General features: G+C 34.7%; 1 protein-coding gene across 2 annotated transcripts in view; it reads right to left on the reverse strand.

Moving 5' to 3' along the window:
- The window catches only part of FBXL20 (F-box and leucine rich repeat protein 20), a 90,483-nt gene that overhangs the window by 25,370 nt on the left and 40,379 nt on the right, over positions 1-24,734 (reverse strand). For both annotated transcript variants that reach the window (XM_032457912.1, XM_006176364.2), the window contains exons 3-6: positions 9,681-9,735; positions 6,868-6,942; positions 5,491-5,585; positions 5,021-5,089 (exon numbers count right to left, since the gene is read on the reverse strand). In XM_032457912.1, coding sequence (XP_032313803.1) covers positions 5,021-5,089; positions 5,491-5,585; positions 6,868-6,942; positions 9,681-9,735 — 294 coding nt within the window. The remainder of the gene's footprint in view (positions 1-5,020; positions 5,090-5,490; positions 5,586-6,867; positions 6,943-9,680; positions 9,736-24,734) is intronic.

Consider the following 24,734-nt stretch of genomic DNA (forward strand, 5'->3'; position numbering starts at 1 on the left):
ACACCCTCTCCAGCATTTATCATTTGTGGACATTTAAATGATGGTCATTCTGACTGTAGTGAGGCGATACCTTACTTTTGATTTGCATTTCTCTGATAATTAGTGATACTGAGCATTTTTTCATGTGCCTATTGGCCATTTGTGTGTCTTTGTTGGAATTACTTGTTTAGGTCTTCTGCCTTTTTTTCGATTGGGCTCTCTTGTTATTACATTGTAACAGTTGTTTCTATATTCTGGAAATTAAGCCCTTGTCAGTCGCATCATTTGCAAATATTTTCTCCCATTCTGTAGGTTCCTTTTTTTGTATCTTTAAGCTTATTGATTATCTGTTTTTCTGTTCCTACCCTGCCCCCCACAGCTTTATGGACATATAACATTGTGTAAATTTAAAGTATACAGTGTGATGATTTGATACACATATACGTTGTGGAATGGTTACCACAATAAGGTTAGTTAGCACACTCTTCACCTCACATAAATACCATTTTGTTATTATTATGGTGAAAACATTTAAAATCTATCCTCAAGTATACAATACAGTACTGTTCATTACAGTCATCGTGCTATACATTTGGATCTCTGGAAATTATTTGTCTTATACAAGTTTGTATTCTCTGACCAACATCTTTCTCATTTTTTCTGTTATCTTTAACGTGCAATTTGAGACTGCTACTGAATTTTTTTAGATACTGTATTTCTATTTCCAGAATTTCCATTTGGCTCATATTTTACGACTTCTATCTCTATTGACATTCTCTATTTAAAAAGCCACTGTCATCATACTTTCCTTTTTAAAAATGGGGATATAATTTTTAATGTGTAACATTGTATTAGTTTCAGGTGTACAACAAACTGATTCAAATATATGTATATATTGCAAAATGATCACAATGACCTACGTTACCACACATAGTTGCCATATTTTTTCTTGTGATGAAAATGTAAGATCTCCTTTCGATTAATTATTAATAGTTTGGTTTCAGTGTACGTAATGTGCACATATTTTTATTAAGGTTATCCTTAAGTATTTTATGTTCTTGGATGTTACCGTGGATGTTGCTATATTTAAAATTTCACATTCCAATTGTTCATTGATAGTATATGGATACATAATTAATTTTTGCATATTGGCCATTTTTCCCAGGAACTTGCTAGAACAAGCCCTATCATGCCATTTGTAAACTACTTTCCAATCTACATGTCTCCCTTTCTGGCTCCCCTTATTTCTTTTACAATTAAATACAATGTTAACAGTATATTTTTCATATTTACAATTTATCAGGTTAAGGAAATTACCTTTTCCTAGTTTGTTTAGAGATTTTCTCATTAATAGGTGTTTAATTTTATAAAATGCCTTTTTTGGTTCTATTGAGATGATCAGGTGATTTTTCTTCCTTGATCTGTTATTAAGTTGTAACTTCTAACACTGACTGATTTTGCATGTTAAAACAATCTTACATTTATGGGATAAATCCAAGTTGGCTATGATTTATTACCATTTTCATATATTGCTGGATTCAACTTGATATTTCGTTAAAGATTTTTACTTGTCCATATGGGATACTGATCTCTAGTTTCCTTTTCTTTCTTTTCTTATTTTTGAAACCATGGTAATGATGGCATTATAAAATGAGTTAAGAAAGCTTTTCCTCCTGCTCTTTTTTTGGAAAGATTTTTACAAGACTGTTTCCTTCTAAAATGTTCAATAGGGAGTGGGTATAGCTCAGTGGTAGGGCACATGCTTAGCATGTATGAGGTCCCAGGTTCAATCCCCAATACCTCCATGAAAAAAATAAAATACGATAAGTAAAATGTTCAATAGAATTTAATACTATACAAGCCCGTAGCATTTTGTTTTGGTTTTTTGGATTTTTATTTTTGGTGGAAAGGTTTTTAATCATCAATCAAATTTCTAAAGATATACAGCAACTCAGATTTTCTATTTTTTAATAGTTTTGGTAATTTTTGCCTTTCAAGGAAATTATTCATTTCATCTTAGCTATCAAATTTATTGGCATACAATTGCTCATAATATTCTCTTATTATCCCATTAATAGGTGTAGAAAATGTAGTGATATTTCTTTTTACAGTCTTGGTAGTGGCAGCTTTTGTTTTCTTTCTTGACTAATCTAGAAGTTGATCAAGCTTATTGATTTTATTTCAAAGAAACAGCTTCCAGTTTTATGGCTTTCCTCTACTCTCTCCCCATTTTTTATTTCATTAATTTTTACCATTATCTTTATTTCCTTCCTTTTACTTACTATGGATTTACTTTCTTTTTCTAGTTTCCTAAGGTGAAAGATCTGATTTTAAACCTTTCTTTTATAACACAAGCATTTAAAGCTACACATTTTGCTCTAAGCACTGCCATTGGTGCATTCTACAAGTTTCAAATGTTGTGTTTCCATTATGAGACAGTGAAATTTACTTTGTAATTTTCTTTGTAATTTATTCCTTGATGCGTGGTTATTCAGGTTATATTTAATATTCAAAATTTCCAGATATGTATTATCTGATTCCTACTTTAATTCTAATTTAACTCTGTTGAGGCCATAGAACGTACTCAATATGATTTCAATCCTAAATTTACTGAAGCTTGTTTTATGGCTCATTATTTGGTGTCTCTTATTGAATATTCCAAGTGCACTTGAAAAGAATGCTTATTCTGGTACTTTCTGGTATAGTATTCTATAAATGTCAATTAGGACAAGTTCATTGATAGTGTTGTTCAAGTCTTCTATAGCTTTACTGGTTTTTTTGGTCTGCTTGTTTTATCTTCACTGAAAGAGCAGGGTACTATTTAGTATTTTTTCCATCTACTCTTTTTCCTGAAGTTTACATCATCTGATATTAACAACCACATCAACTTTCCTGTGATTAGTATTTGTGACAGTGTATCTTTTCTCATCCTTTTAATCTCCATATTATTTTTATGTTTTCTTATAGTCTTGAGCATATTTGTAATTGCTATTTTTAAACCCTTTATTGGTCATATTTTATAATCTGTTCTTTCTAGGTCTGTTTCTATTGACTGGTTTTTTTTCTGGTTCTTCTTAGTATCATTTCCTGCTTCTCTGTAGATATTGTAATTTTTTATTGAATGCTGGAAATTTTGTGTCTCCCTTTAAAGAACACTGAGTTTTGATTTGGCAGGCAATTAAGTTAGTTCTTGGTCTACCTGATGCTAAAATTTTCCTTTTAACCTTTATTAGGGCAGGTCTAGTTTAGCTCCACTAACAAGATGTGACTTTTCTGCACTCTTCATTAAATGTCCCAAGGTGTTCAATGAGCCTTCTCCATTTGGGGTAGTTAGAACTTTCCCAGCTTTATTTAAGCTCTGGCAATCTCAGTAATTGCTCTTAACTTATTAGATGTTCTCTGCCCAGCTTTGTGGGGTCTCAATATGTGCAAATATAGTTTACTATTTAGCCAAATTTATGTAGATTTCTGCAGCCCTGTTTTGAGTAGTTCCCCCTCCCAAGACACAAAGCAAGCCACTCTGGTCTCCCTGAACTTCGATCTCTTTCTCTTCAAATCAGCCAGAACTCTGTGCTCTGCTTGGGTTCCTTCTCCTTGTGCTGTTACATGGAAAATGCAACCAGGCAGAAAGCTGGGGTAATCATAGGGCTCACCCTCATTGTTTCTCAGTCCTGCTATGCATGTTTTCCAGCATCTCAAACTGCTTGTTCTCTGTGTTTTGTGCAGTTTTATAGTTGTTTATAACTTGAGGGCAGTTAACTGTCATTATCAGAAGTCTCCATCTTTGATTTTTAGTTTGTATCATTTTTCTTTTAAATTGTGCTAGTGGTTATTTGATAATTTTTAAGATATTAAGTTTTTTTCTTTAAAGGAGTGATAAAGTTAATGCACTTATGTTAACGACTGCTTTGATTTCTTTAATTCATGTTTCAATTATGTAAAATATTTACATGGCTATTAAAGTAAAACATGGTATTTCAGAGGTCTCCTTTTCATTCCTGTCTCTTCATGTTTTCTCTCTCCTCACAAGTAATCATTTTCATTCATTTCTGATGATGAAAATATAAGTAAATATGGATATATATTATCTGAAGTGTCAGGCTATTGGTATAGTCATGGTTGGGGAGGGGTTAGTAAATTTGTCTCTCATTGGTTTCCAAATCAATTTACATGAATAATGTGTCTTAGGTAGAATTAATTAATAACCACAGTCCTTGTCTTTCAGACATTTTCTTGAATTAAAAGTTAACAAGTTGTGGCCTCAAAGAAAGGAATAAAACAAACAATGTGTATGTACCCTGTGCTTGGAGTGTCTTCCACTTTCCTTCATTCAAGCAATTCTAAAGAGACCATCTCTTTTTTGAGGCCTTTTTGAAGAACAAGAAGATTCACTGAATAATCCAGGCCCCTCCCTGTGTAAACATGTTTCTTCAGTGGCTTCACTTCACCTCCTAATAGGCAACAATTTCCCTACATAATATTTAAATGCTATCTGACACATGTTATTACCAACAGACCCTTGGGCTGAATGTTTTTTATATCTACCTTCTATGTCTATCGGGTCTGTGACAGTAAACTCTTACGGATGGATGTTTTGTTTCTTTTAAATTATGACTGACACAAAACACTGTATATTTAAAGAGTCATTTAAGAAACACTCTCTATATTGATTATTATAAGCTATTTAGTCCTGTGTTTAAGCTTTTACATCTTCTTACAGAATCATCTGTTCATTGTCTTTTGAACGATAGCTACTAATATCTTCTTGAAATATAAGCAGTCATAGTAATTTATATTATTAGTATTTCTTACTGCACACTACAATTTTAAAGTTTTACTTTAAATATTAAGACAGAATTTGTGCCCAATTCCTAAATAAGTTTCTTGTTCTATTTCTAACTTTAATGTCTCTTTCTCCTTTTAAAACATCTATAAGATCAAAATGAAATTTGCTAAATATACTTAGTAGCCTGCATGTAAAGCTAGGATAGGCAGGACATAAGGGGCTATGACTTACCCTTCTGAAACATAAATTACTTACGCATCTGTAGTCTTTGTACACCCATTCAGATTTAGTACTTCAATGTTCCTACAGTTTTGTGCAAAGGTCCTTACAGGAAAGAAACAAACAAAAGAGACTGAAGTGAAATGGGCACAATTCTCAGCATTAAAAATAATAATAAAAGATATTAATAATGGTAATATTGGATGTTGGTACAAACACAGTTCACAATAAATTAATTTTCAACCATGAACTTTGAACATCGATCTTTTTGTCAACCAGTTAAAATTATCCTAACTTTGAGAAAGAAAGTTAAAAAAACTTACAAGGCTCCAAGAGAACCATTTATAATACAGGGAATCTGGCTTTTGGGGGAAGAGCACTTGTTCTTTTATTCTCTGAGTAGGAAGATGAAAACTATTCTAGCCTTTTCTGGGTGAGATGGTGTGGCTCGGTGTTATTCTTTACTTCAGTCAAGAAGATCAGTTAATCAATAGGTATGTTTTTACCTTAATGCATTGTCTCCTACTCCAAGACACCCCCGAAGACTTAACTTTCGTAAAAAGCCCCCACATCTTTTTGAAATATTCTCCACTACGCGGCCCTGTTAAAAAAAAAAGATAAAAAAGACAACCCATCATGTTGTTTTTGAAAAGAACACATTCTCATTTTTAAGTGGTTTCTACTCCTTTTTAAAGATCTAATTAAATCAATGGGGAAATTTCAACTTACCATGAGAAAGCTTTTCTGATTAATCCATCTACTTGAATCATGCCTAAACCTATATTGCTATTTATTTTGTTCATCTTGTAAGACATTCTGTATTTGAGGAAATGGTGCTCTGCAGTTCTTGTGTCACTATATTAATGTAGACTTCTCCCTTGGTTAAACTGCAACTTCTAAAGGATATTAACTGCCGTTTCTGTGTCCTTTCTAAACGATTTCCTGTAGTACACTAAATGCAGCAGAGGCTCAGTGAACAGTGAACAAAATCTTGCTGAATGATTCTGTGGGTCACGTTGCTTTAAACATTCACATCCATGAAGATTAGAGAATTGTCAAGAAAACATAAAAATCCATCATAATGTCAGTGGGCAATATTTTAAAAGCACTTTATGAAGATAATGGAAAGTTCACGTGAGGTTTTTGTTGTTGTTTTTTTAACTTCTTACGTGGATCCTCAAGCAACTAAGATCCACCAGAACTTAAAAAAAAAAAATCCAACTGAAAAAAAATATAAATCTCTATTTTAATCCTTGTAACACAGTGAGGAAGTTATTATTTCTACTCTCCTGATAAGAAAACCAAGGAGCTCAAATTCAGGTTAAAATTTAAGTTTCAGCTATTATTATTCTCCATTTTGGAGAAAACAGGCAATACTAAGAGATGAAATGTGACGGAGAAGTGAGAAAGGAAAAAATCTCTCCACAGCACAAACAACCCAATAAATGACTTTGGCTTTATTCTTTCTTTATTCTCCACAAAAACTATCTGTAGACTACCCAAGAACCCAAAATGCTCATCAAGAAGAAATCATGCAAATGTGCTTCAACATGTTGCTAACTTTATTTTTCAATAAACAAATATAAAAAGACTACCTTAAAATGAGCAAACACAGGTTCACATTTCCAACACAAAAATAAAAAAAGTTTTTGAGTCTCATGAACACTACATAACTTAGTATGATTTCAGTAAAATAATTCTGCTTATTCTCAAAAACTGAAGAAGTTTTTGGGAACACAGCAGGCTCCCATGAAGTTCAGATGCACTGAAATTAATAGTTTCTCTCTCCAGGGAAAGGAGATTTATATGGTTGGGGCTAATCTGTTCCATGCTGTAATTACATTCTAACGAGAGAAATGGGGCCACACACCACATAATTATACCTCAATATCCCTCTGGAAATCAAACAAGTCAATTCGCTGCCAGTTACTGCCATCCAGCGCCAGAACATTCCAGGCCTATTTTGAAGAAAAAGAATGAGTAGAAGTTGAGACAAAGGGGAAAAGTCAGCAATATTAAAGTTCACAATTCAACCTACCAATAATGGAAATTATTCAATATGAAATTGACCAAAAAATTTCCCAGGCCACCCCATACTATTAACTCCCAAAAGCTCTGTCTTATTTCTGATTCATACTTGAATCTCCAAGTAGATTATCTCCTAAATGAGCAGGTACAGAAATTAGCAGCTACAAAAGATCTTACGTTAGGAGGCTGGGGAAAGGATAAGTTGTGATAAGTATCACAGCCAGAAACTGTTTTCTTACTGGAGTTTCTAATCTCAAATGAGATAATTCAGTTGATGAAAAGCAAATCTGTTATTCTACCCCTCAATAAGGTGAGGGCGAAACCAAAGAAAGAAAACAGTATTCTGAATGTACTGTGTTCAGTATATATACTATGTTCAATATATATTTGCTATCCATAGCATCACTTGGTTGGACCTGAAACTGTGATGTGGTGACCTGGGCTTAGAAAAGGCACCATCATTTCTCTGTATTCATGACAGAGACTTAATGCTTTCCTCATTACCATTTTTGCTCACTCAGGTAGGTTTTTCAATTGGTCATTTTGCCCTTTGACTTGATTCAGTGGTAATTTCAAAACAGTGAAAGTTTTGAGACTTCTCATTAATTTCTTTAATAAGCTAAAGGGAGGCAAGAAAGTTTCTAAACTTTTGAACTTTTCAGGACAAGGTGAAAAATGACCCAAATAAGAGTTAACTTGTGGATCATTCTGTATTTTAATCAGAAAGCCTTTAAAAGTTTTCCCTGTTAATTTTAAAGTGTAAACAAAGGTTTTAATACTATTGAGTTATAAACTTCTCTTATCATCTCTTATTACAACAAATCAAAATGCAGATGTGATACTGCAATTCTAAAGGGAAACTGTGTATACACTTATAAGCTCCAGGGTAACTGTCACACAGTCAGCAAGAAATATGTCAGGGGTATGAGGGTAAACAAAGTTGTCATTCCAGAAATCTTAAAGATTCCTCAGGATTTCAGTGTTAACTTTTCTTCTTGTGGCTTCATGTTTTTCCAACGGTTTCCAACATGGCTGGTCATGGAGACAAAACTTTTTGAACATTGTGTGTTTACTAGGGCTAAATATACCTCTGATTTGGTTTGGTATTTTTCATTTCCTTATACTACTTTCTCCAGCAAGCAGGAAACATGCTAAACTGAGACTAAAATTAGGAATGACAAGTACCTCTCTAGAGTTTTTAAAAAATTTTTTGATGGAGGGAGGTAATTAGGGTTATCTATTTATTTATTTTTTTAAGTGGTAGTACTGGGGATTGAACCCAGGATCTCATGCATGCTAAGCATGCATTCTACTGCTGAGCTATATCCTCCCCCCTTCCAGAGTCTCTTTTAAAAGCAAATTACCTAAATATTCAAGTATAGAAAATAACAGGATAACTACCTATATACTAACTATCCAGATTTAATGAAAACTGGCTTTGTGCTTCCTTGTAAGCTAAAACATATTAAGAGGGAAGAGGAACCTGCAAATGAAAACAACCATCAAAGCTCACTCAAATCAACATTCCTGAGACGAGACTCTGCAACTAAATAGGTTTAGACACTGGTTTTGTTTTTCAGTTCATATTGAGCTTCCTATGGAGACAGCAAGGAAATCCCACTCATTTGTACCAGCCATGTCTACCACTATCAGGGACAGAAATGTCATGAATAGAAATCATCAAAGTACTACTGGCTGTTTCCAAAACAGCTGGTACACAGATTTAGTATGGCTTTTAAGATGCAGAAACTTCATTAAACTTAGGAATTCAAGGTGAATTTTCTATGGCAAGTTTTGTGTGTGTATGTGTTTGTGTGTGTGCATGTGTGTGTGAGGGGATCAGTGTTGGAAATGTGAAGGAAAACATGGGCCTACTTACAAAGATAAACTCAACAGTCTATGATACAACCATGTTACATATTCAGCACCTAAGACTGTACCTGGTACACAGTAGGTTTCCAATAAATATTTGTTAAATAAACAAGCAAAAAGCCACTGTCCAGTTTGTAAAAAAAAAATTGTAGGTACTCATTCATTTTATTAAGTTAATTATTATACATCTGGATTACAAAAGAGACCAGGAATGGTTCATAAAGCAGTTTTCCCACAACAGAGATTCTATCCTTAATATTAATGGCAGCAATAAGATTATGATGTTTCACTGTTTTGTCACACCAATGTCAATTGACAAAAATGGATAAGCGTAATTCATAAACTGACTCAGAATAGAATATGGTTTGCTCTACAATTTCTAAAAAGTTAAACTCTGGTTATTATCTTCTGAGAAAAAAAATATAGGGAGATAATATGAGAATTAGACCCTAAGGAGCCTTCCAGGTATGTACATAAAATGAACTAGGAAAACATAATGAAACACTATTTTATGACAATTTTGAGTAAAGCCTTTACCTTTCAATTTGCATGTTTAATATTTTTTCCTTGAAAATGTTTCCTCTCTTTGTATTATACAAATAGTAAAGAGTTTCAAAAAATTAAAGTTAGAGACAGTACATACAGGAAAATTCAGGTTTGGGAAAGGCACGTGAAACAACCTTCTTGGAAACACAATATACAACTAACATCTGAAGTAAATGGTTTGCCTACTACAGAAGCTGATTATCATCAGTGTCAGGTGGGATGCCCTTGTAATCATGTCAGTCGTCCTTACCCTGGAGACCTGAGCACAGCGACACAAGGTAACAACATCCAGAAAAGAAAATATCCTAAAAAGAGATGGAGAAAAAATTATATGATAAAGTAGCTTCTCAATTTTTGTCTATAAATAATTGGCTATGTTAACACATGCACAAAAAGGCAGAAGTTCTTTTAAACAATCACACAGAAAGCTGGAGCAACTTATAAAAACAATACTGCCCATATAAAACATAGGGGCAGAAAGTAATCTTTGCCTTGGTAATGTACATATCAGTACCACACAATTTCAATTATTCACATCAAGAGATGATAAGATATTCCTACAGATAATTTTTTTTTAAGTAAAAAAACAATTTTCATACTGGTTATCAAAAGAAATAGGTTAGGGGAAGGATCTCTTAACAAAGAATTTTACAGTTATAAGGGAAAAAGATAAAATAATACTGATAAACTACACCTAAAACATAGCAACTATAAAATGTTAAATCTCTATATATTTAATTCTGATATGGAAAATTATAAAACTCATTTAACACATCAATGTCAGGAAACACCACCTAAAATTTTTCTGCTCTAGAGAGGTTAAATATTTATTTTGAAGAATTATTATTTGAAATAATTAATTTGCTTAAAGGATGATAATGCTCTACATTATAAGCCACCTGTAAAAACAGGTCAAAGCATCCCGGGAATAAAGTGAATGGGTCACTTCTGCTTAGAAGTTCTCCTTCCTCATAAACACCCTTAAAGATTATTTTGATCTGAGTAACAAGCGAAGGTCTTCTGCTAGTGGCAAAAAGTAAAAATATAGCATGCCTTTTAAAGTAAATTAATTTTGCTTTAAGTTTTTTTGAAACTTAAAAAAATTGGATTATATACATAATATAAAACTTACCAGTTAACCATTTTTAAGTGTATAGTTCAATGGCATTAAGTACATTCACACTGTTGTGCAATCAACACCGTCATCCATTGCCAGAACTTTTGCATCTTCACAAACTGAAGCTCTGTACCCACTGGACAGTAACTCCTCATTTCGCCTTTCCCCCAAACCCATGGCAACCGCCACTCTACTTTCTTCCTCTGTGAATCTGACTACTCTAGGTACTTCATATGAGTGGAACCATATGGCACTTGCCCTTCTGTGACTGGCTTATTTCATTTAGCATAATGTCTTCAAGGTTCATCCACGTTGTACTATGTATCAGAATTTCCTTCCTTTTTAATGCTGAATACTATTCCAATGTATAAATATACCACATTTTGTACACCTGACCATAGATGGAAAGGCTGGATACCCTTCTTCTCTTGAGTCAGCCTTGCTACCACACCCTGATGGCTCTTCCTTAGTAAAATAAATCTCCCACCTTCTTTAATACTGATTACCAACTCCATTCCCAAATAAATACATATACTTCCAATCTAAGTACCTCAATTCTTAAAATAAGTTTATCTAATGCAAAAAGTATTCTTGTATTGCTTAAATGCTGCTGCTTTTCCCTGTCATCCACTATATACTACCTTTATGTGGAGTTTCATAATCTAAAGATAGTTTCCAGCAAATCACTACTAATCCCTCAGCAATTCATATATGTGTAAAACATAATATTACATATGGTGGAGGCACAAGTGAGAAATTTTACAGATAATGATCATAGTTAGCAAGATTCTCCACAGAAGAAAGCATAATAGATAGACATGAAACCTCAGACTGGAGACCTAGAAGACTATGAAGCATACAACTCAAAAATCATAATTCTGTTCTTAGAATGTACTGCCTGGGGTTCTAAACGTCAAAATTCCCATGACTTAGGTTTTTACCTGGATTCTGACATATGGTACATTAAAAAGAGAAAGAAGACAAACACAGTTGCTGTGCTCCTCTATTCAAGTAATAAGAGCTTGGACTTTCCAGACCTGATCTGGATCCCTGGTAAGATGGATATAGTAAGCCTCAGTGCTTAAGTCCCTTCTACACTCCACAAGTCATCTGTCTAAATGTCTGCTATTACTTAGTAACCTCTGACTTCAATCTATGTACTTGACTGTAGAGACAATTACCTGTAGAATGCCAAATGTAAGAACTAATGGGAAAAGCTGCCAGGGTTTTAACTACAGATATTTGGGGGGAATGGAGGGAGAGAAAGGAGGAGATTGGGGGAGGGGTAGGCTCACAGTGAGCATTCATTCTTCAAATATAGTATCATTAACCCAAATAAAAATATTCTTATACTTATAAATATGCATTTGTAAGATAAATCAAGGAGAAATGATATTGATATCTCTATATGATAGGCCAGAACAATAAACTAAATGTACTTAGCACCGTCCTGCTTTTCATCATCTTCAGGCGAGGTACCTTAGACTTTAACCCTTTACATAGTTCCTTCTAAGAATGCATACGTCCATAATCAGAATGGCTAAGATCACAGAAATGAGAAAACTGAGCTGGAATAAAAGGTGTGCTATTGTTGAAGGATCCTGCTTGACTACTTCAGTAATCGCCCCCCACCCCTACCCCATCTCTTATCAACAGATTGTTGGAAAAATGGCCTAGCTGTAGGGTGCCCATGTTTAAGCAAAGGAGGTCTCATCTTCCTCACTCAACAAAAGGAATCTCAGGAAGCAAAAAGACCTTGGCCAGGTTTCTGAGACATGGTGTGGAAGAAGACAGGGACTAATTATAAATAAATCTTACTGCTGTATGAAAAAGAAAGAGAAAACCCAAACCCTTAATACTAGATCCCTGGAAGAGAACATGGGGCTGGCTGTTAACGTAAATACTGAGAGTAGATATTGGGATATGGTTACCCGTGGTATGTTCTGCAAAAATAATTTATTCCAAACTTACTTTGGATTCAGTCTTATGACAAATATCCCCAACCTACCTCAGCAATACCTCTTAATGTAGTTCTTTTTATTAAATAAATTAAAAAGCATAGCATGGTCCTGAAGAGGGCTTAACAAAATGAGTAATTTCATTCACATCATGAGGATATCTACTGGGCATGACTTCTGTAGAGTAATTCGATAGTGCCCATTAAAATAAAAAACCATACATACTACGTCCTGTAAAAGCAAAAGTATGAGTAAAGACAGTTATCAGAATGTTTGATTTGGTCTATTTCATCAAGTTTCCTTAGCTCTCAATAGGGAAACATTTCCACTGTTTATCCCCATCACAGTCAAATCTGTGCCAACAGGAACCAGGCTGTGGTTCTCTCTATTCTGGGGCCATGTCAAGTGGGTGAGGGCCTGGCAGGTGGGCTGCCACCCCCTTTGCCTCCCCTAAAACACCCATGCTGGAGCCCCCTCATCTTCCTTCATTGTTCCCCAATACCACCTCGTGGCCCCCGCTTCCCCTCTGGCTCAGCTCCCTCAACTCAGCCCCTCTGCCCAGCCCCCATCCCAGGCCTTCTCTGGCCCAGCCCCCTCTGAATGTCTTCCCTTCTCTTCTTGTAGTTAGCAGCCATTATAAAAATGAAGTACAGCTACATGAACTGACCTAAAAAAGATGTCAATGATTATTAAATGACAGGAACAAAAGCAAGTTGTATAAGTGTTCATATCATGTTTTCATTTTTGAGAAATATAAACTATGTATACATGAACGCATGCATGTAAGTGTTGTGCACATCATATATCTAGATATAACAGGATATATGTTACCTTTGCGGGGGAAAAATAGGCTTTTTGTGGGGGGTGTTGCTGAGAGAGCAGGAATAAGGAAGCCATTTGTTCATTCCTTTTATTTTTTTAAAAAGTGTTGGGCTCACAAGAAACTTATATTTTATTTGCTAAAAAAATTTTTTAAGGCACCGGATACAGATCTTTGGCCACCATGAGTTTTATAAAGCCTGCTTGAATTTAGGGTTCTTTTTTGTTTACTTTTGTTGTTGTTCTTTTTAAATTAAAAAAATTGCAGTTTAGTTGCTGTACAAGATTATGTAAGTTACAGGTATACAATATAGTGATTCACAAGTTTTAAAGGTTACACTTCATATATAATTATAAGATATTGGCTATATTCCTTGTACTGTACAATATATCCTTTGCAGCTTATTTTATACCTAATATTTTGTACCTCTTAATCCCCTAACCCTATATTGCTTCTTCCCCCTTTCCCTCTTCCCACTGGTAACCACTAGTTTATTCTCTATATCTGTGAGTCTGCTTCTTTTTTGTTACTGAATTTAGGGTTCTAATACTTGTCTACTATCTGGCAGAAAATATACTACATTTTCAAAGTTACAAATTCTTATTTCTCATGAGACCAACAGTTTGCAGGACTTGTTCACTGAAACTTTATGTTACTGTCTTCAGATGCAGGTTTACAAGGCCCCTTTTTTACATAAGAGGACTTAAGGTTTAATTATGACATTATGGTTTTATCTATGATCTTGTGAGGAACTCTGCTAAAAGCAATGTATGCTACCTGTAGCTATAATGGACTTATTTGAGCTTTGATTCTTTAGATAAGAACAAGTTATACATTAAGTTACAAGACCTCTCTATACATACTTGGTCATTATGGTGAACACAAAGATGACATATTCTGTATTACTAAGTGAATCAGAGCTGGTAGACACAACCTGCTAGATCAGATAATCTTCAACCTCTTAAATCAGGGCTGTGCTTTGCTTTACCATTTCTTTTAAACTCGAATCTTGATGGAAAATGGCTCTTAAATAAACCAGATGCACACCCCTGACCATGACGGAGAGCAAAATAGATTTCCTATGTATTTTTGAAATGATCTTGTCTCACATAAGAAATATTAAGAGGACATATCAGAAATGTAGTCTTGTCATTCAGCTACTTACAGTTAACTACTATTTTAACCAAGATTATATTCAGCAGAAATTATGCAAACCTAATCTAGTCATATCTGGTAATCCCATGAAGCACACTAAATCATTTAGTTCCTTAGATGCACAAGTTACTATTACTTTTTTTTCTTCTTGGTGGAGAGGGGCAATTAAGTTTACTTATTTATTCTTAGAGGAAGTACTGGGGACTGAACCCAGGATCTCATGCATGCTAAGCATGCGCTCTACTACTTGAGCTATACCCTCCCCTACTACTACTTTATTATTAACAAAACTAAATTGATTGAAAAGTTTTCTCTCTCTAAATGAGACGCACCATGGGGATGTTAATGGGGTTTTCTTTGGCCATGTCGAGCAACTGGTAATACCACCTTCTACGAACATTTTCCAGGCAAAAATCACCTTAGCTATGATCTGTGGTACAGAATTTTAAGCAATTCATTAACCATTTGTTTACATGCTGGAAATAATTACGATTTTTTTTTTCTTGAGGAAATAAAATTCAATGCAAAAGTAGACAGTGTTTTTTGGGGTGAAGTCATGGTTAGGCTTTTTTCATCAAAAAAGGACAAGTCTACTACCCATTCATCTGATTTAAAGTATAGGAATCAGTCATCAAACCACAACTAAGAATATTTCTACTCTAAGACTGCATAAGAAACATAATCCTTGTGCTACCCTAATCCTAGGAAAAGTCCACCTTTATAGTAATAAATATTTATAGAAAGCCATCTGAAGGACACTCATGATTCTTGTTAAGTATGCAATATTCTATTTGTGGTGGGCACTGTGACTGACTCTCCCACATCCATTTCATCCCAATTAACTAATCTGTCACAGTGATTGGTTCAGGTCTAAGCCAACTGAGCTAATGAGATCTGAGAAGAGGCTTTATTGGAATATCAATGCTAGCCCACCTCTCCCCTCAGAGTGAACAAAGGATGCTGTATTTGCTGGCATCCATCCTATGCCCATAAGGAAAAGCAGTTTTAGGACCATGCTGATGCTGTTCATAGCAGAATACAGAAAGAAAATTGCTGATGAAACTGTAGATCTCCTAAATCAATTAACCTTAGGATGTAGGTAGCCCAATCTATCTTTGTACTCCCTTTTATATGAGATAACCTCCCTAACTGTGTAAGCCACATTGAGCTACAATTACTTGCAGCTGAAAGCAATCCTGGATCAACTGGACGATCAGAAGAATGCATTCTTAGACACTATTATTTTGTTTTTAACTGTTATAAAGGGTACTACAAGATGTGACCATGTAAAATCTGTGACTGATTTGGCCATGGAAATTTATCCACCAAATTAAATTAGACTCCTATTTGAGAAATTTCTTTTAGAAACAAGTGGAAGGAAGAGCTGTTTTTATGGAATCATATGTATATTTCTTCTTTTCTGTTAAGAATATTTCATTTATGCTACCAAGAAGTTTAAAGCTAAATTTGAGACCCATCTATAGCAACCATGTAGGCTCGTAAAAGGGAGCATCTGTTTTATTTTTTGGCTTTGGTTTTCTATTTTTCTTTACATTTCTCATGGTCCTGATTATTTATTTATATTTATTATAATTGATCCTGATCTAAGCCACCTCAAATGCTCGAGACAAATTAATTAGTAAATAAAAATCAAACAGGTTTCAGTCACAGTTGACATACTAATTTACATATATTAGATTAAGATATTCATGAAATATTGCTAACTAATAAGACTTCAATCACTTTAATATAGAACATTTAAGCCAAGAAAGAATGTGTATGAGTACAATTATCTGGACAAACTTAAACATCTGTCACGCACAGCTCTTTTCTAAAGAGTTCACACCATATGAGCCACCAGGTGATGATGCCCTGTTGGAATCCGGATGGACATCTGACCCAAAGGCTGCCAATCTATAGGATAATCACTAGGCTATGATGTTTTGGCCCCAAAGCTTTTCATTTCAGTGTCTGAGAGGTCTTGCTGTTCCTTCTGGTTTCCTTATTTCCCAAGGGTACTGGTAAATCAAAAAAAGCTAAATATAATAGTCTTTCTTTTGTGGCTTTAATCACTATACATATGTTTATGACTTCTAAATCATACTGATAAGCTTTAGACCTGTATACATCTGCCTTTTGACATCTCTCCTCAGATATTCACAACTACCAAAACTGAACTCATTTTCATTATTTTCCTCCCATTAACCCCATTCCTCCTATTTTATTTATCTTACTGAGTGTTCCCACCATCTACTTGGCAGGAAGCAAAAACACTGGGCATCATCTTTGACTCCTTTCCAATATGTACCCCCATAAGCAACAAATCAAATCAACCAGCAAACATATTGCCAATCATAACTCTTAAAAACCTCTTGATCAAATCCATTTTCTGTCTAGCCTATCATTACCATGGGGTTCAGACCATCACTTCCTCCCAATAAAGGACAAAATTTTTTGTTTTAAATTATATATAAATAAAAATTTGTTATGTAATTGTGTATTATCACAGCTATTTTTATTATTACACTTTTTATAAATATTATTTATTGTAAATTAAACTTATATACATAACACACACTATATATGTATATTAAATAGAACACACATATTACAAAATTCACTTTTTTACAGAGCACAACCAGTGAATTTTAATACATCCACAATGTTGTGCATTCATCGCTCATTTCAGAACATTCTCACCACCCCTAAAAGAAACCTTGTATACATTAGTAGTAACTCCTTATCGTCCCCTCACTGCAGCCCCTGACAACATCCATCTCTATGAATTTGTCTATTCTGGGCATTTCATATAAATGGATTAATACAGTATGTGACCTTTGTATTTGGCTTCTTTCACTTCAAGTGTTTTTAATTATACACTTATGTTGTAGCACACATCTGTACTTCATTCTTTTTATGACTGAATACTATTCCATTGTATAGATATACCACAATTTGTTCATCCATTTGTCAGCTGATGGACATTTGGGCTGTTCCCACTTCTTGATTATTATTAATAATTCTGCTATGAACATACATGTATAACTTTTTGTGAATATATTTGAGTTTAGGGGTAGAAATGCTGAGTTATAGGAGGAAGGAGAGCATCCATGAGGAGGGTGACCAAGCATGAGATACTGGACAAGCAGAGTAAAGGGGCAGCCTGGTGTGGATGTCACAGGTTGAGGGGGCTGGGAAAGACGTCCAAGCAGGTGATTCAGCATGAGGAGTTGGAGCCTGAAAGAAGTGACGGTGTCCACACATTGGGGTGACCTATCATATGTGTCAGAACGTGGGCCATGTGAAGAGAGAATCCACATTTAGGAGAAACCCAGCATGGGTTTTGGAACACAAGCAGAAGAGAAGAGTGTCCATGTAAGAGGAGGGGCTAGTCTGGCATGAAGTGTGTGAACCCAGTGGGGTGAAGATGGAATCCTTGTGCAAGAGGGAGATTACAATTAGGCAGACTGACTGCAATTAGGAAGACTGATTACAATTAGGAAGACTAAGTAAGTAACGAATTGTATTAAGGATAATGATAGGTCTGTCACTGACACAGAAGGGAGTTACAAATCTGGAAAGGGAGGAAACTAGACTTATATGTGTTGGATTGGAAAATATTAAAATAAAATATTAAGGACCTACTGATGGGACATTAGATCTGCACTTGAATGGTTTAGGAAGAAAAGTTTTTTTCTACCATACTGCAACTTTTCTGTAATTTGAGACTGGTTAAGAAATATTCTTCACTTTAATAATCTGCATCTAGGATTTTATACGAATGAAATCATAAAGGATGGTTTCAAAGACTCACAAGAAGAAAGATCACTGTAGTTGTGCTACGACAGCAGATAACTGGGGGAAACACGGAACAGATTTTGAAAACTATAGTAAGGTTAGGAACAAAACAAGAATGATCAATAGCATCACCTGGATTCAACATTTATTTTGGGGGTTTCTGGCTAAAATGATGCAAAAGAAATTACTCTAAATATTGGAAGAACTGTTTTTTTTTTTCAGGAGATACAAATATATAGACAATCAAAGAAATAACTAAAAATTCCTAGAATTAATATTAAAAATGTGGATAAAGATTCAAAAAATTGATAGCTTTCCTTACAACTAGCAATAACAGAAACAAATTTATTAAGAAACTACCGAAATTTACTAAGAAACTTGCTATTTCTTAAGAAACTATTAAGAAAAGGGGAAAAAAAACTATTAAGGACATGAATCAAGACAAGAATAACTAACAAAACACAACGTTCTTGGATAGCAAAACAAAAACAACCCAAAAAGTTAATCTTGTTAATTCACAGTCACCGAAGAAAAAAGGTCAAGTCATAAAGGGTCTACAGAGTTCTTAATTATACCCAGAACTCTGTTAGGCAGAGAGAAAAATTCAATAATACAAGATATCTGCCCTCTAGGAGCTTATAGTCTTGTAGAAAGAAAAATGTAGACACAGGGCAGTTTATGGTTAACTAATACAATGTGTGACCTGAAAACATAAGTGCTGCTGAAACAGTCTTCAATAAATTCTCAAATATGGGACATACTGACTACTCCCTTTTTAAGAATCTCCTATCCTGGCTTCTCAGATACCACCTTGTATTTACCACTTATTATACTTCTTTTCAAATGAAGGCATTTCTCAAAGTTTAGTTCTTATTCTTCTTTTGCTTCACTGTTTACTAGTGTAGTTCATGGATCACCTGCACCAATATACCCAGAGTTTTTGACAGAAATACAAATTCCTGGGTCCTGGTCCAGACCTACAGATTCAGAAGGCATCTGCAGGTTTTTTTTTTTTTAAACACTCTCTCCAGGTGATTCTTACTAATATTATGAAGGTGATTAACTTATTGCTTTCAAAAACATTTGTAAAATACATGAATTTACAGAGATCACCAATTCAGATATTTTTAAAGGAAACTGCAGAACAAGTAAACCTACATGTTTTTAACCCCCCAGTCATAGACTGAAATATATCAGGCTAGAGATGACAAAGTTTCATCATTAATTTACAAATTCAAATTTCTAGGTCAAGATGAATCTTTTAGTTAATCCATATCCACTGACAAAAAATGAACGTCAAAGATAGCACCTGCATGAGTTTGTGATCTAATACACAAAAGAAGTCAAGGTCAAGAATCATTCTTCAGTCAGAACTCTTGTTAAATGATTCAAAATGGAGGATGGGAAATCAGGTGGAAAGGAGAAGGTGGAGGAACCTAACTCCTTGTACAAATCTGACTTTTGAGACCACGTTTGCTTTATACAGTCAAAAATAAACAAAATCAGTTCTACTTCTGGTTATGGCTGAGTAAGTTTCCACTGGACTAACCTTCTAGACACAACTATAAACTCTGAACAAAATATAAAATCAACCATCTGAAGGCAATAGAGAGTGAATAAATGCAGGTAGCTACTAATAGGGAAAAGGGGACAAGACACTTTCCTTTTTTTTTTTTTAATGGCTTTTATCCTGAGGGCAGGTTATACTTGGGGGCCCTGAGAACGTGGATAGAATCTGTGAAGAAGAACCAGAGAACAGAGTTTGGAACAACCACTGGCAATGGCTATAGCTAGGGTAAAGATCTTAGCTTCTAAATACTATTCTCCACTTAAAAAAAAAATCCCAGAGCTCCTTGCAGAAATGGATGATTCCAGGACTGGGTCAGGAAAAGTACAAGAAGGTTCTAAAATATCTCACTATGTCAAAAACAAGGGTGTATTCAAAGAACGATGGGCACATATTCCAAGAACACAGAGTGTAACTGTAAGGGGCTCCCATTGGCTAAATCTGGAATATTTTGAGCATTGAAACAAGGATAACCCAAATAGGATTACAACACACTAAATAAAACAGGAATCTATGAGCCTATGTTGATGTTAATATATAAAGAAACAAATGAGATAGAAGGAAAAACTCTTCTTTAGGGAATTCCAATTAATAAAATGTAGACGTAATGATGGAATTAGAAAATCACCATTTGGCAACCACGACGGTAATAGCTGTTTCAGGCAAGAATTAAACTACTGAGTCAAAGTTTGATGAAGAAACAAGATATTTACATTATCAAAGTATTTCATCACAGGATATTCACTAATTATAAAGGGGAAAATGTTAACATTACAGTAGAGAAGTCTGGCAGATACTACTCTAACCAAATGATCAAAGTTAACATCCACAGGAATGGGACAAACACATCTTACGCCTATGATACGATACAGTGAGAGGGATACTACATTGTTTCTGTGGTGTTCCTACAAAACTGCATCAACTGAATTTAATCATGAGGGACATTCTATAAAACAAATGGTCTATAATCTTCAAAACTGCCAAAGCTGTAAAAGACAAAGAAAGACTGAGGGACTATTCAAAATTAAAGTCATCTGAAGAGAAGGGACAAATAATTGCAACCTGTGACCCAGGATGCAGCCTGAATCAGGAAGCAAATCTTTTTTCTTCTTATTTATAAAGAACATGAATGGGACAATTAGTAAAATAGGGATAAGGTCTATAGACTAGATAATATTATTATGTCAATGTCCATTTCCTCATTATGATTACTGTACTGTGGTTATGTAAGAGAATGTCTTTCTTTTCAGAAAGCACACACTGAAGTCTTGAGGGGTAAAAAATGTCATCTTAACTTACCTCAAATGATTCAAAAAAAAAAAAATAGAGACAGTGATAATGCAAGTGAGGTAACACCTGGGGAATCCAAGTAAAAGGTTTATGGAAATTCTTTGAACTATTTCTGTATCTTTTCAGTAAATCTGAAATTATTTAAAAACAATAAGTTAGAAAAAAAAGAAGTAAAAACTACATTAAAATCTCAAAGGAGTGAGAAGTGAAAAAAAACAAAACAAAACAAAACAAAAACACACACAATAGCCACTGGCTTATTATCAGCCACATACATCTACTTGGGTCATCCTGCATTTTCCAAACTAATTCTTACATCCAAGCCTTGACTCATAATATAATTAACATGGAGAAACACATAAACCTCAGGAAACAAAGTGATTTTTAAAAACAAATTTTACACTGTTTTCACAAAACTTTACCTGATTTCTTAAGATTATTTTCTAAATATTGTTTTCTTCTACGATATTCCTAGAGGACCCATATTCTCCTGTCTCCAAGACAGCCCTGATTTAGACAGAGATATGATTTTAAGACTATTAAACTAACTTCACAGTATCAAGCTGAGCCTGGTGGGAGCTCATGGTACTTAATGACAGGAAGACAAAAAAGACTTGAAAAAACAAGACAGTATTTTCACATAGCCAGGTGGTTCTTAATTTCAAAACACAAACAACTCTATTGTCCCACGTATATACATAACCTACACATAAGCATTGTGCCTAATACATATTTTATTAATAGTCCATCACTACCATGGTATCAAGGCAGCACAGGAGTTGCTGCTAAGAATAATAGGGGCCAAACAAGGGCTGAAGTCTCTCCCTGACAGAACTAAAAGAAAATATCCAATTTATTCTTCAGAGTATTCTGCTGTTGTTCCTCTAGGCAATGGAATGTTAAGCTTGGCAATATTAAAATCTCAATATAAAGAAACAAGCAAATCAGGGAGGAGATGAAGTTCTAGAGACAGGCGGCATCCAATTATCCAATTTACTAATGGACTAATGCAAAGTTTGTAAATTCTCCAATATAGACAATATCATAAATGACAGCTAGCTCGTCAGGCAGGCCTTAAGGGGAAAAAATACTAAACTACAATACCATGTATTATGCAAAAGAGCTAGAGCCTCAAATCTTGTAGTATACCTGAATCAGAAGATCCTTTGCTTCTCTCCACAAAGAGGAAACAATAATCTATCTCAAATCTGAAAGGTCCTTCTCCCTCACTCTCCTTCTCTGTCTAGTTAATCGCTACTTACCCCTTTAAGACTCAGTTCATGTATCTCACTTCTTTGGAAGCACCTTCCGAACTCTCCAAGATTGGTTGTAAAGTCCTACATGTGAACTTACTGTACTGCTCTAGGCAAACCTCGATATAGCTTTATACTGATTATTTTCATGTTGATCTTTTCTACTACTCAGCAAGCTTCTTGAGGACAGTGATTCTTGTTTATTTCTATATCCAACATAATGTCTGGTACATTGCAGGCACTTGGTGAATGTTTGCTCCTATAGTAAGGCTTAAGGAAATTCCAACTATAACATTCTGGAAAAAGCAGAACTATGGAGATCAAAAGATAAGTGATTGCCAGTGGTGAGAGGGAGAGATGAATAGGCATAGCATAGAGGATTTTCAGGGCAATGAAAATACTCTGCATGATATTGTAAAGATGGATATATACCAAAAAGGTTTAAAGGAATATAATTTAATTATTTCTTGACATCTCATGGCTTTCAGAAAGAACATCGATTGTCATCCTATGCAGTGAAACCCTCACAGGTGACTAAGTGACTAAAAGTTGTTTCTTCATTTGAATAAACAGCCCTGTACTGTCATGGTTTTGAATGTTTCTATTTTTTCTTAATTGAAGAAATACTGATTTATAAAACTATTTAAGTTTCATGTGTACAGATTCATACTTCTACTTCTGTATATCCCACAACAGTCTCACACCAAAGACTTATTTTCCACCTATTACCATACAGTTGATTCCCTTTACACCTCTTGTCCTCCCCACCACCCCCTTCTCCTCGGGTAATCACTGCTCTGGTCTCTGATTCTACGTGTTTGTTTTTGTTCGGTTTGTCCATTTTTTAAAATTAATTCTTATAATTCTCCCTTACTGTCAGATAGCTACTTCTTAAAATTCAGTGGACCCTCTATCAGCATTACTCTTATGATCCCATTTTTATCTACTGCTATTCATATTCAAATCTGTATGAACTGTGTCTAAAGAAAAAATAAAGAGTAAACAGAGCCTGAGAAAAGGCGAGCATATAACCTCTGAGTAAAATGCACATTTGATCTTTCAGCTTTGCATCCTGTTTCTCTGATTTGTTCTGCATAACTGAGAAGGCTAGAAAATAAATGCTCGATAAGAGATTGCTTATTGGTTTTCTGTTTTTTGATTTAAGAACATCTGCCAATTTGCACCCTGAAGTTGAGAGGTGGTCACTTTTGGTAGTCTTAGAATGTAATCACATCATTTTATAGTCTATAGGTGAAAAACAGAACCAATAGTAATATACATAGCATTTTTACAGCACTTTCTATGTCCCAGGCACTCTTCTAATAATCACTTTATATTTATCAAAGCTTTTGATTCTTAGGATAACCCTAAGGGGTAGGTACTGAAATCCTCAATTTATAGCTAGTAAATGACAGAATTCAGGTGTTCAGATCCCAGAGTCCATTTTCTTAACATTATGCCTTTAAGGAAAACACACACACACACCTATCCACCCTGAATTCCTAGCAATCGAACTGAATTAAAAGCTACGACAAATCATCAACGTTGTAAGCTTTTTGGAATAGGATATAAGATAGCATGTATGCAGAAAAAAGTTAACATAGCAGACCTATCCTTAGAAAGGCCTGCTTGCAATGCTGACCCTTGGATGGCAACATTTTACTTTTGTTGTCATAACTTACTGCTGGAGGAATTAAGCACATCCCGAGTGACTGACTTCCCTGGGAAAGGACTCTTAGAAGCTTATGTCTGGTTTCCTCTCTATTTCACTCCATGCACTTTTTCCCTTTGCTAATTTTGTTTTGTATCCTTTCCCTGTAATAAATTATCTCCGCAAGTATAACTATATGCTGAGTCTTGAGTCCTCCGAGTAAATCACCAAACCTCAGAGTAGTCTTGGGGGCTCTCAACATAGCGTGATTACCTATTTCAGACAAAAAGTCCCAGTCAATTTATTCTTTCAATCTAAGCTGAGAAAGTTCATCTTCTACCAGCTCACACAGACATGTTACATGACAATTATGACCTAACACCCCAACAGTTGAAAAGAAGTTTCAGATCCTTATAAGTAATAATAATCCTCATTTTGAAACTGTACTTTGTTTTATAGCTAAAAGGGCATGTGTGGGCTCAAGCAGTCTTATATTTTTATAGTAATCAATATCATCCTCAGAAGGAATCTTTGAGAAACAAGTAAATTTACAGTAGCTCTTGGAAAACATACAAGAGTCTTTGTCTTATAAACACTGACATTCATCTTTCCAGAGGTACTCCTAAATAAATGCATATGGTTCTGCTCTGAAAGGAAGTACTGTCAATCCTGCTAACTGAATTTCACATTATGCA

This window comes from Camelus ferus, chromosome 16 (genome assembly GCF_009834535.1).
Source record: "Camelus ferus isolate YT-003-E chromosome 16, BCGSAC_Cfer_1.0, whole genome shotgun sequence".
In the NCBI taxonomy this organism is placed as follows: domain Eukaryota; kingdom Metazoa; phylum Chordata; class Mammalia; order Artiodactyla; family Camelidae; genus Camelus; species Camelus ferus.